The sequence below is a fragment of the Cyprinodon variegatus genome, unplaced genomic scaffold (genome assembly GCF_000732505.1).
Source record: "Cyprinodon variegatus isolate N-32 unplaced genomic scaffold, C_variegatus-1.0 Scaffold402, whole genome shotgun sequence".
NCBI classification, from domain to species: domain Eukaryota; kingdom Metazoa; phylum Chordata; class Actinopteri; order Cyprinodontiformes; family Cyprinodontidae; genus Cyprinodon; species Cyprinodon variegatus.
The window spans coordinates 589,520-603,046 of NW_015150855.1; the positions used below are offsets into that span (position 1 = coordinate 589,520).

At 40.6% G+C, this 13,527-nt stretch overlaps 1 protein-coding gene across 4 annotated transcripts in view; it reads left to right on the top strand.

Annotated features, from left to right (window-relative positions):
• The window catches only part of LOC107092967 (UPF0606 protein KIAA1549-like), a 35,616-nt gene that overhangs the window by 18,488 nt on the left and 3,601 nt on the right, over window positions 1-13,527 (top strand). The window contains exons 9-20 of one of the 4 annotated variants that reach the window (XM_015387724.1): window positions 420-597; window positions 686-870; window positions 947-1,152; window positions 1,283-1,410; window positions 1,573-1,587; window positions 5,885-6,093; window positions 6,161-6,399; window positions 8,146-8,281; window positions 9,125-9,310; window positions 10,887-10,939; window positions 11,025-11,152; window positions 12,268-12,422. In XM_015387724.1, coding sequence (XP_015243210.1) covers window positions 420-597; window positions 686-870; window positions 947-1,152; window positions 1,283-1,410; window positions 1,573-1,587; window positions 5,885-6,093; window positions 6,161-6,399; window positions 8,146-8,281; window positions 9,125-9,310; window positions 10,887-10,939; window positions 11,025-11,152; window positions 12,268-12,422 — 1,818 coding nt within the window. The remainder of the gene's footprint in view (window positions 1-419; window positions 598-685; window positions 871-946; window positions 1,153-1,282; window positions 1,411-1,572; window positions 1,588-5,884; window positions 6,094-6,160; window positions 6,400-8,145; window positions 8,282-9,124; window positions 9,311-10,886; window positions 10,940-11,024; window positions 11,153-12,267; window positions 12,423-13,527) is intronic. The other 3 variants (XM_015387726.1, XM_015387725.1, XM_015387727.1) reach the window with 3 other exon arrangements.

Sequence of the window (13,527 nt, forward strand, 5' to 3'; positions counted from 1 at the left end):
CCCTGAAGCTCACATTAAGCATAAAAAAGAGCATGCATATTTTTGCAAAGGACCAATGAAACTGAAGAATAGTGTCCCCACCAAAGTTGAAATCAAACCTAAGCCCTTGTTATGGTCTAAGGCAGAGGTCATGGATTAGCGGACCGCGGTCCGGATCCAGATCCACCTGCTGGCTAATCCGGACCCAACCTGATTTAAAACATTTATAAATTACTGCATGTTGTCTGACGGCAGTGTCTAACTTCACTTGCACCTCTTCTCCTGTTAATACGGTAAAAAATGGCACCCACAGGAGTCAAAATTTATTACATATGCAGATACACATTGTAGTTAATTTATAAAAAGAAAGACACAAATGTTTTATTTCCCCATTATTGTTTTCCTTTAAAAAGTAAATCTCAATGTTTTATTTTTGTCAGGTGGTGCGAATATCCAGGCTGTCTGGACCGGAGCGCCCCCTAGAAGTGTTTTACTTTGTGGAGGGTCCAGGTGGGGAGAGGGTCCCAGCGGAGGTAACTGCTGCCACCATGAACCGCCTGGACCTTCAGAGAGCTGCCATTGTCCTTGGTCACCGAGTCCAGAGGCCGCTGGCTCAACGTGAGTCATAGACTAGATCTTTTTTTTTCTTGAATTGTTTTTAATCTGATGCATTCTGATCTATAACCTATTCCTCTCCTGTGTCTAGCTGTAGAGACTCCCTCTGTCCCTCCGGCTGAGACTCAGAGTAGCAGCATCTGGTTGATTGTGGGTGTCGTTGTTCCTGTCCTGCTTGCAGTCTTTATTATTATTATTCTCTACTGGAAGCTTTGTGGGTCTGAGAAGCTTGAGTTTCAACCGGATGCCATCAACACCATCCAGCAGAGGCAGAAGGTACAACCAGCAGTAGTTAAGTTTCCCCTGAATGAGTTTTTAGTGAGTTCAGGTCTGACCTCGTTATTCTCTGCAGCTTCAAGCTCCAAGTGTCAAAGGCTTTGACTTTGCAAAGCTCCATCTGGGTCAGCACAGTAAGGACGACATCATGGTGATCCAGGAGACTGGCCCCCTCCCCGCCCCCATAAAAGAGGCCACACCCTCTGATGGCGGAGACCTCAACACTCCTAAATCCAAGGGATCGTCCACTAAAGCAGCACGTTCAAGCCGCCGCAGAGGAAGGTCAGAGAGCTTACGTAAAATCCTGTTTAGATAAAGTTTCTGTTCAACCAGTTGTCTCCTGTAAAGCGACGCTCGCCCCTGCAGATGGAACCTGTTTTGTTTATTGGACTAAGATGTTGTGTCCCATTAGGCTCAGCCCTTCAGATGGGGACTCATTGGGAAGTGAACAATCCAGCGGCAGAGAGTCAGCTGAGGAAAGCACCAGACCTGTTGCCACACCCAGTGATGGGAAACACCACAGAAAAATGCCTAAAAACGGTGAGCCTTGGTGATTTCAGCTTGTGAGCATTTAGTCATAAAGTAAAGTGAGATGATGGCGAAAAAGAGCTGAATCTTAAGATGATGGCAATTGTGGAATATTAGCTTTTTTTTTACCACTCTTCTTTGCTGTTTTTCTATTTATTGCACTCATTAATGAAGGGAGGAACAAAATAGGTACGTTTAAATCTGTATTTGTTGTTTTAACCATTACTCACCTCATCTCAAACCTGTACATGGGGTGTCCTTAAAGCATCACCAGGCTTAAGAAACCAGGTCGTCTGCATGTGCCCCCTCCCACCTTCCGCAGACACTCTGATGCACCTCAACAAAATTGTAGGTGACCGCAGACAAAAAGGAAGGAGGGAGGCGAGAAAAGAGGCCTCTGACTGGTCAATTCTACATCCGCTCTAGGCTATGTATATTTCCTGTTTGGTACCTAATGGCAGAAACTCCGGCCGTAATGCCGTCCACCTCACCTGGCACACCTCAGACACTATCCCAGACACCGTGCAGGATGCTAATAGTTCTGTGCGACGGTCTGTTGGTTTGCAGGGGTTGTAAACGGCGAACATGCTCGTCAAACTGAGACATGGACACCCACATTCCTAGCTAGTTTGTGATTGATTTTATTGCGTGGAATAACATAGCGCAGACCACGCTTCAAAATTGGGAATAAATCAAAAATATCTGTGTCATACCTGCGACAAGCTAACTGCGACAAAAAAAACAAAAGATTTAAGCTCCAAACAAAAGAAAGATGAGACAAGGGACAGGTATTATTGTTAAGGAGGTTGATTAATGGGACAAGAACTGATGGGTGTAAATTACTGTGTTGATACTGTTGAAAAGCAACTACTAAAACTAAACAAGTAAATAAAAGAAGTTTCAGTCACAAAGATGAGTCCTATGCTAGCTACCTTGGGCTATTCATAAATCAGAAGTTGGAACAGCGATATCCATTCACTTGTTTTCAAAACAGTAATGTGGAAGAATGGTTGCACGAATCCTTTGGTGGGACCAGAAAATGCTTAATATTCAAGTTTTATATCTCATCCTCTCATCAAAATTGTTAAAGCTTTTTATTCCTGAATTCAGCCCTATAGGCCTGCAAATACCTTCATTAGGTGTAAGTGCTCACACCCCTAATCAGCAACTTCTTTCTCAAGAATTTAGATAAGGAAGATTAGCCATCTGTCTTCAAGACGTCTGGATCAAGATAAAGTTTGTTAAATATACTTATTTAACAGGATTGTGAGGAAAAATGTCAGCAAAAAGTCCAAAGTATGAAGATAAGAATGTGTGGGTCTCTGCACATTTTGAACCAAGTCTCTTAAATCTAATACCCCTCTCCTACTGGCCAGAAAAACAGTTTAAGCCCGGGAACAATCAGCTTTTAGTGGCAGTGGGAAAAGCTCACCAATGCATGGCGGTTGGGGTCAAATGATGTTAAAATCACTTTCGACTCCGATCGGCATAGTGGCAATGCTAGACAAGCTAATTTACATTTAGCGAAACGTATTAACATCAACACACTGTGCCAATTGCATCTCCTCTAACAAACCAAAACAACACTTACATTCGATCAACACTCCGGTAAGAGGGATTTGGACAGATAAAACACCGAAAACGATAATGTACACTTACTACGCCCTGGCTTCCTCATATGTTGCTCTCCAATGTTAGCGGGTCAATCAATGTTAGAAAAACCCAGGTTAACAGCTATTCTCAGTGGGAAAGAGGCTTAAGATAGCACTTATCAATTTCCTGTATTTCTGAGCAGTCGAAAAAAAATTCTAAATAACTAAAAGGAGAAGGACTAAATTATACTAACATAATCTGGTTGTTGTAGCCAGGTTTCTGTGAGAAAAATGAAGTTATTCTGATGATCACAAATTAAGTCATTAACTAATGAGTCCCTTACAAAGAGAGCAATTATGTTTGATAAACCACAAATAATTGGGGTTTTTTTAAGGCTTTTTTGATTTGCTCTTTTCAGATAATATTCTAATCTATTTGATTTGAGCTGTGAGCAAAGCCCCACAGAGGCGTATTAAACTACGACTCTGCTTCCTGGTCTGTACCCTACAGTAGGCTGTCAGAGATTAGGAGGGCCAGAAAATTCAGTCAGATCCCTAGAAACTCTATTCAAGGAGAAATAAATGTTATCTCTCCTAATCAGAGCATTTTTCCCCCCAAAAAATTCTGCTTCTTATCCAAATTTTCCATAACCCAAATCATTTTCAGGACCCCACCTAGACAAGCACCAGTTGAATGAAAGCAGGCACTTATCAGGGGTTCAGAGAAAACTAGGGCGTATTTTTATTTTTTTAGCAAAAACACACTAAAGCAACTCTAATTTCAGTAACCTCCTATTCATATAACTGGGTGTGATAACCGCCAACATGAATAACAATACAACTATATTTAATCTTATTATTAGGCTGTAGTTTCACTGGAAAAACAATCTAGAAATTGGTAAAAATTTCTTAAAAGAAGTATATTTACCCTTAATTTGAGTGGGTAAATAAGGTAGTTTGCTAATGGAATTAGTTTTTTTATTCTTAAAACAAGTTAATTAGATAATATGCACTTAAGACAATTGAATTATGTTTTCTTAATTTAAATGTAAATTGTCTTGTTCCATTGGCAAATTGTCTCTTTCCAATCCAAGAACAAATGCACCTATTTTAAAAAAAAAATACGTATCTAAATTTAGATTTTTTTAGATAGTGTTCAGGTAGGATTTGCTGTTACCCGTTCTGTTCTCTGGCAAACCTTTGACTATGTTCCCCAGTGCTTCTAATGCCACATTTCTGACTATAGAGCTTCTAAGGGCTCTAATTTTCACTGAACTTGCAGTAGTACAATCATAAAACAAATGCACTATTTTAGAAATTAAACCTGTGTAATCAGAAGAACTTTTATAAACCTCACAGATCTCATGGTTTGCATGGAAATCCTTAAAGTTTAATGTTATTCTTAAAAGCTTAAAGAAGTTGGAGAAATGAAAATGATTTAAATACGAAATAAGAGAAGGCAGCAAAGGCTGTGTTCAGAATCGCCTAATTAAAGCATGTGCTTCCTGTTCTCGCTATTATTTAGTCACAGTTCACATATTTTCTATTCATATTATTTTTGGGTTTCCATACATATTTAGAAGCAGGGATGACAATCAGATTCACTGCTCCCTCCCTAAATACAGGTTATAATGTTTCAGGGTTTTATGTGACATATCGTGTTGCACCGTGTGTCATCTTCCCAGCATGTGCTATCATCAATATCCCCCGACTATGTGGAACCTCTGAAGCTTTTAATCTGAAGAAATATTTTCAATTAACTGCACAGATAGTTAAAAAATAAATTTAATTTAATTTATTCTGGGTTTTATTCTCCTTCGCAGCCCATTTTAACCCCTTAAGCCCTGAGGGTCTTAGGAACAAATTCCACCTGAAATTACATACCTGAATTAAAGAAAGTACAGCTACCAAACTATAAATGGCACCGAGGGATATTTTTCAGGTGGAACCACTATTCTAAATGTCACAAAGTGTGATTTATAGATCATTAAACAAAGAAAAAATGGATAAACTCCATTAAACCCTATTTGAAACTCTGGATGTCCCCTCAGACCTTAAAGAGCCACATCTTGTCTGTAACTCAAGCAAATTTGCACTGAATAAGTTGAAGCATGTTTGTTCCACAAACGTTTTAGTGAGCAGTATACTAGGTGGAAATGTGATTTTGGCACAACACCAAAAGTGCAAAAATGCATTTTTCCACTCATAAAAGGGAATCTGGTCAGACAAATATGCTGATTTACATTATTGGAGAACTCCTGCATAAGGCAAAGCCTTTGCTCCTAAGATGTAGCAAATGTTTAATTGAAATCTACCAATAATATCATCAAACTGAATAGAAAATAAGAATAACAGAGCAAGCTTATGTAACGCATGCTGGTTACATCACCTGAAATGGTCCCACAATGACCTCTGACCCCTCCTTGGAAAGGTCTGATCCTCAAGTTTCCAATGATGCTGGCCATTATCGGGTGTGGCTAAAAATGAACACCTGCTGTTGCACATGTCAGGTGGAATTTTAAATCTCATTTAATCTTTTTACACAGCTATAAAACAAAAATTACTTGTGAAAAAATCCTTTTGAAACATGTTTTAGACATTTTAAAGCCCCATTTGAAAGGCGTGTGGATGAAACACCATGTGACTGCGTTTTGGCCGTTTCTATAAATAGATAAACATCAGCAGGTGTCAGTTGGGCCCTGTACCGGGCCGGCGGGGCTTAAGGGGTTAGCATGTGTCCCCTCTTTCTCCTGATTGTTCCCTAAGGCTTTTATTTCCTTCAAGTGAAAATACAGAGGTTGTTAATATTTTAAAACGAGATCCTGGGAATCACTGACTCCTATTTTAGTTTTTTATCATCTTCTAAGTGAACATGTTTGTTCCTCTGCCTACAGCGCTCCCATCAGGCAGCGGTCCAGATGAACTTCTCTCCTCATCTTCCATCTTTGACCATGTAGACCGTCTCTCCCGTGGCTCTTCTGATGGAACCCGTCGCCAGGCCAACAAGGTGCAACTCATCGCCATGCAGCCCCGACCAAGTCCGCCTGTGGCCCACGGCCCTTCACAGCCGAGCCCCTCCCTCACTGAAAAGGTCAATACAGAGGTATATCAGTCACACAAACCACACACTCCTCAGTATGAGATCAGTTGTAATGCAAAACATTTTTCAGCAGGTGGCGCTAAGGCACAAGTCTGAAATCGAGCATCACAGGAACAAACTGCGCCAACGAGCAAAGAGGCGGGGCCAATGTGAGTTTCCTTCTATGGATGATATAATGGATGCTTTTGGAGACGGACCGGTTCAGAGTGAAGCGGCTCAGCGACTCTACAGCTCCGCCCACGACCACATGGACTGTATCCTGCAGGCCGAAGGAGCCTTGCCTCCGACCCCGGCCGACTCCAGAAAAAGGTCAGGCTTGGCCAACAACACCAGGGGAACACCCAATCTATGGCAGATATCTCTATTTATGTCAGAAAAAATTATTCCATTAGGATTAAATCTTGGAATCAAAAAAGTCTTAAATATAATCAGTCACAGTTTGTTACCGAAGAAACTTTTAAGATTTTGAAAAATGGAAACAAAGAGATTTACATGACCAACACTAGCTCATCATTTTAGTTGAATTTTTTTCTTCACATATTGTTTGGCTCGGTTATAGCGCACAAGTTTTTTGTATTACTTAAGATATTTTGAAGTTTTGTACCGAATTAGAATGGTGATGTTCACAGATGATACTGATGTATAAGTTGACTTACCCCTAGTTAAATGAAACCAATAAAAAAGTGCATTAAAAGAAACCTCTAGCTTTAAATTTACAAAAGAAACCTGTGTTACTCAGAATCTGTAGAATTAACAAACTGGTTAAATTATCAATAGAGGGAGTAGAAATAAGAGTTCCTTAAAATAAATGCCTAGTAGTTATAATAGATGATCCAATTATATATATTAAGTCGGGGCTGCTCAGTGGAACAGTGGGTAGCAATGCTGCCTTGCAGCAACAATGTTCGTGGCTAGATTCCCGGCCCCGGATTCTTTCTGCATGGAGTTTGCATGTTCTCCCTGAGCATGCATGGGTTCTCTCAGGGTACTCCGGCTTCCCCCCACAGTCGTGAAACATGACTGTTAGGTTAATTGGCTTCTCTAAATTCTCCTTAGGTGTGAGTGTGTTCTTGAATGGTTGTTTGTCTCTGTGTTGCCCTGCGATGGACTGGTGACCTGTCCAGGGTGGACCCCGCCTCTCGCCCACAGACAGCTGGAGATAGGCACCAGCACCCCTATTGACCCCAGCAGGGATAAACGTGACGGAAAATGGATGGATGGATATATCAAGGCTGATATTGCTTTTTCTCTCTTAATTTGCATGATGAAAATAACAATATTAACTAATGTTACACAAATCTCAATTTAAGCACAAAATAACAACACACATTTAGTAATAAGTAGAACTCAATATTAATACATAGCAGATGGAGGGCCAATGCATGTACCTGATGTGATCTTAAGGCATAGCTGCTGATGGCACCCAAAATTTACTCGCATGGCCCCCATTTTGTTTTTGCTGCCCCTCAATCTCTAACAGTTGAACAAAGAAAAGTCAACAACAGTACCAGTAAATATTGCAAGAAAATAAACAAGGATCAACTTTAAATTGCATTAAATTTAAAGTGAAAATATTTAAAGTTCAGCATTTTATTCAACTGTATAACAGAATTTAGCAGTACTTTCAATAAAAAAGAAACAAAAAAACTCTCAAAACTGGGTCATTTAATAATTTTATTTCCACCATGACCCCCTTTAATTACAGTGTGCTGCCCCTAGGGGGCGCGTGCCAATGTTTGGGACAGCCAACATATCGGTATTTCTTGGTCAATTTATACAGTCCATTTACAGAGGATGGGTATGGAGATAAACTGCTCTCAAAAAGATTCACATATGCATCAAATTTGATTCAGCCGCAGCTGGCGATTGCCGCATGCACAGTTTTTTATTGTGTTGTGTAGCTTGAATGGTGTGAATTTAAGAAACTGTTAACGCAATTGTAAATGTTACTGTACACATTTGAGCTTTGTGTGAATTGAGATGTACATTAACCAATCTTGCTGAACTTTTTGAGACCGATTTAGTTCCATATTTGTTTTTTTGTTTTTTTCTCAGAGGGAGGCGCTCTCCTCGGGGCCGTAGGCCTCATCAAGGACCAGGAAGTCTTCCAGATACAGACAGAGATCGGCTGCTCACAGACCAAAGCGCCACCTACAGGAAGTACCCAGGACTCAACAATGTAGCGTACATGGTGGGACAAACTACGGTTAACTATCAAAATTGGTCCAGCTCATTGTGTTTCTGAGGGAAATGTTGGATCCTTTGAAAAAATGCCTTTGATCCTTTAGAATGGAGCTAAAAAAAACGAGCCACTGATCTGTTAGCGTCTGAAATCGATTAGCTGTATCATCAACCCAGTGTGAATACATCAGCCAACAAGAACGATAGCTCCTTCATTAGTCAAGGGGCTCATGTCGCATTTCAGGTCAACTTCCTGTCTTTAAGTGGAGGAAAAACAGTGGATTTTAATTATATTTCAATGATATGAATGATTAACTCCTTCTGCATTCCTTTTCTTTGGAAAACCTTTGGACCTGCCACACATAATGAAACGTCTGTAGCTCCAGAGCTGTACTTCTAATAATTAAAAACCTGCAGAACGTGCTGGATGTTGAGGACTGGGCGCGGTCTTAGATGTGATTGACAGCAGCAAACAGTGACACGAACATGGCCATCAGCACTACTATAAGACATCTATTTATGGCGTTTATTGGCAAAGGTTATCAGGTCTGTGGCTTTGCTCTAAACAACCTAACAATTGAAACTTCTGTGTGGGGCTTGAATTGCTGCTGGTTCTACAGCTGACCTTAAGAGGTTTTCCTGTCCAGGATGAGAAAACTAAGGCCTCTTTGTGCCTATAGCTGTAATGTTTAGGATGGTCGGTGTAGATATACAATAGTTAGAGGGTTGTGTAGATCTATTTGACATACATGCTTGGGTCATGTCAAACTTTGATTAATTTTAGAGTTATGTTGCTGATCCTTAGGAAACGTTCCAGCTCAATAACTTCTCTTTTATCCGTCTTCTCTCTCAGTCTGACCCTGACCTTCCCCCAGACCATGGCAGTCCCTCCCCCACAGACGAGGTCTTTGATCCCGCCCCCCCTCCGCCTCCCTACATGCCCCCACAGCCTTCTATAGAGGAGGCTCGGCAGCAGATGCACTCCCTGCTGGATGACGCCTTTGCCTTGGTGTCACCGTCTTCGCAGACCAGCGGCATGGTGAGCAGGGTTAAAAATACCGTCCAAATATTAGAGCATTATCAGAGCATCTCCAAACTATTTATACTGATCTTTACGTGCTGGGAATTTTAAAGAAGCACAAAAACGTATAAAATTGAAAGCATTGCCAAGTTTAGAGAACGCCTGCAAAACCTCTGAAGAAGAGCCCATCACATCACAGGTATTAGAGCATCTAAAAAAACATTTAAATAACTTAATAAATAGCGTCTGTGATTTCCCTCCATCTCTTCCATTTTCTCTCATATTGGATAACTTTTTCACAGCTGATTTAGTTAACGTTTAAATCTGTGTGCTGGGAGACGCTGACCTGCAGAGTTTACAACATTCTTCATTTTGCAGCAGATTACTTTTTAGATGGTGGAATAAATTTATACTCCTAACTTTTGCAGCAATGATTTTTGCGACAAGTTTGTAGAAGATTGAGTACGTTTAAATCGCACTAATTCCAGATATCTCATCAGTTGATGTGGACCCCATCGGTGCAGCTCAGAGGGTTTATTAATGGAATAAAAGCAGGTACATTGGAGATGATGAGGTTTATATTTGGTTTTCTTAGGGATATGTATATGGATGTGTGGTTATCTGAAACTAAATAAACGATAAAGATGCATATTTATAGCCATGCAGGCAAAACAGGTGCATATAGATGCAGGATGAAATTGGCTTGTAATACCAAATAAATCCACTGGATGGCGCCATAACAGCACACATGCATTATTGGTAAAAGGTAATAAAGATGTAATGACAAAACAATGAAATGAACGCCAATGCCCTCATTTATTTATAAAATGGCAATATATCTAGCAAAGTGTAACAAAGAACTTGAGGTATTATAAGTATACTCTTGCATTGTCAGTAACCAGAGAAACTAAAGGAAAAAATTAACCTCCTGGGATAAAACTGACGAAAAAACACAATATCGGACTTAGAATCAGAATCAGAAATACTTTAATAATCCCAGAGGGAAATTACTTTTGTTACACGCTCCAGTTACAGTTTTATATAATATATACACACATCCAACTATAAAATACAATTAAGATAAAAAAAAAATAAGAATAAAAATAAAAAACTTAAAATGTATACTTACATCGTAAGAAACCCACACAGGTTTCATTCACACTGGATTAAAGTAGGATTAATGGTGGATGCTATTTTGTGCCACCGAACCACCCAGAAGCATGGAAAACACAACTTGGTCAGCTATTGAAACTAGAACTACAAAATGAACAGATGCATCATGGGTAATGTGGTACTAAACAAACGGATGGACTTTTAACAACGTTTTACAAATTAGCGCCTTTTGTTTGAAATCCTCGGCGTGAAATCCAAATCACTGCCATATATTGCTTAGCTGATACACCTGCTGTGTCCATTTCCCACAATGCAACGGTAGCCTGCAAAGTCACAGCACCAGCGGCTGTGGCCGGTTCTATTAGTAATTAAATATCATCCAGGGGACCATGGATAAACAATTCAACTCAGGCCTTGACTTTGACATATGTGCTCTACACTGAGATTAACTACTTCATGTTTATTTTTTTACATTTTGCAGAGATATGCAGAGTTGGGAATCTCGCCCAAATCCATCCAGGGACTGCTGCAGAGGTCAGCATCTGGAGGCTTTAACACAGGTTCAGGTCTGGAAACGTGACCCGATTCAACACTAACCCAGCGTGTTTGTTCCAACCAGACAGGGCCTGGGTTCAGGAGGATTCCTTTCTACTGGAGAACCTCTGCAAGAATCTGTTTACTCCAACAGGGGAAAATATGAAGACCCGCCTTCGTCCTCCAGACCCAGACCTGTAGGGGGCAGTACAGGTACAGTCACAAGATTTAAAGAAATCACAGTAAACCATCTGGGCCCGTATTTAAAAAGAATCCTGACCCTGAAAAAAGATCTTATATGTATTAATGTTAGTTTGAATATATGTGCAGTAGTCTAACCGTTCCATGATCAGTGGATCATTTCATCCACTGGTCATATTCTCGTATTTTCTGGCTACTTTCACTCTCCTCTGCCATTGACACATTAGCAAGAGAACACAAACAACAGACTCCACACAGGTGAGAAAATAAAACATTTGGACGAAAAGTCCAAGACTGGAGTCAGAATAAAGGCGGATTTATACTCAGAAACCAGGTTTTCTGCTTGTGTGTCTCAGTGAATGCAAACATGCCCCCGCCCCCTCCGCAGACACTCTGCTGCACCTCTCCAGAATTGTTGGTGACCGCAGACAGGAGGCCTCTGATTGGCCAAATCTACATCCGCTCTACACTATGCATATTTCCTGTTTGATACCTTACTGGTTTGTTTAGTTTGTATGACCGCCATTGTGGAAAAAACGCTGGGACCCTTTTTCCACCTGGATCCCTGCTCTATTTCACCCTCATGTCCCTCCTTTGTCACACAAACTTGCCGCCACTTCCTCACCGCCTCGGCCGTATCTAGACCAACAGCTAGTTCCTGATTGTCCCTCTTGCATTGTGGCGTGGAATAACAGCGCAGACCTCGCTTCAATATTGGGCATAAATCAAAAATATCTGCGACACGCTCACTGCGAGGCGAGATAACCAGCCCCTTAGACTTTTCCTCTCCTCTGCTCCCTCACACCCAGGTGTCTTTTTAAATGGTTGCCAGTCTAATGTGAAAGTTCTGGAACTTGCGCTATGCTCCTTTAATGTTATTATTACTCTTAAAATATAGTTTTCTTCTCAATGCATTGATGTAGATGTTGATATCTGTTAACAGGAAGCAAAGACAGCAAGTAGCTTCTTAATTCTGAAGCTAAAACTTCCTGCAAGGAAGTATGAAGATCTCTGTAAATACGGGCCCAGATTTTTTAACTCTGCAGGTATTCACTTGCTTTTCTGTGGATGAAATGATTCACTTTGTCTTGTCTGTATCTTTTCTCGGCTAATTCTGCACCCTGCAGGGGCTCAGCTGCACCATCTGACACAGGTGGGGCTGTCCAGTCAGATTAGCGCGTACCCTGGAGTAGGTCGTAGTATGTCTGGACCCACTGGCTCCAGCTGGCACCAGCAGCACTCAGACCAGGACCTATCCAGACCAGGAGGCAGCAGAGAGAGTGTAAGTCATGAAATAGATTGATAACATCCAGACCATTGGTTAACTGGCTCCATGTAAGAGGAGACAGAAATTCAGACAGGTCAGAAGAAATTGTTATAACAACTCTAACAGACTGGTAAAATAGTGTAAGATCACTGTCAATGAGAACTTATACCTAGGTGTCTGAAATGGTCAATAAACTTTTGTTCCTTTTTGCCAACTCATTCATACATGTGACATTTCATCTGTTAGAATACTAGTTTAGAAATTACATAATAAAAGTTATAACTTTGCAAAACTATAATTATAGATCACAAAGGTATTACAATTTATAAGTATGAATCATAGATTAAAGAGTAGGAATCTATGTCCCCTGATGAAGCAGTTCCACTCCTGAACAGATGGTGGCAGTAATGAACTTGAAGGTTATTCGCCCGCCACCAAGAAAACACAGAAACGGAACCATCGATCGGACGTTATATCTTTGTTTGACTGTTATTTTCAACACACCAACAGCAGAATGTTCAATCAGTGGCCGTTTCTCAATTCGCAAGAACGCAACTACGGACTTGTGTCCTCGCTAAGTATGTACACTCCTGATTAAAATCTTAAGACCAGTCAAAAAATTGCAAGAATTTGCATTTTGCACTATTGGATCTTAAGAAGGTTCAAAGTAGAGCTTCACAATGTTAAAGAAAAAAAATCAGTGCAAGAGACAAGAACTTTTGAGCGGGGAAAAAGTTCTTGTCTGATCAAAAGTTTAAGACCATAGCTCAAAAAACCCCGAAAACCCCCCAAAACAGAAATCAAAGTGTCAAAAAAAAAGGACTCAGTAATGAGTAGCTCCACCTAGGCTTGTCCCGATCCAATCCACGTATCGGATTGGGACGCCGATATTGGCAAAAAAATGCGTATCGGCAAAGCATGTAAAATGCCGATCCAGACTGCCGATCCAGTTTTTTGGCAAAAAAATGCGTATCGGCAAAGCATGTAAAATGCCGATCCAGACTGCCGATCCAGTTTTAAAAAAAAAATCCGGTCCGTATTTTCCAGTTTCGCTGATTGAAACGATCCATTCCACTATTTTGCGCCAGTGTTCCCCTGTTTTGCATTTTTATTAAAACTT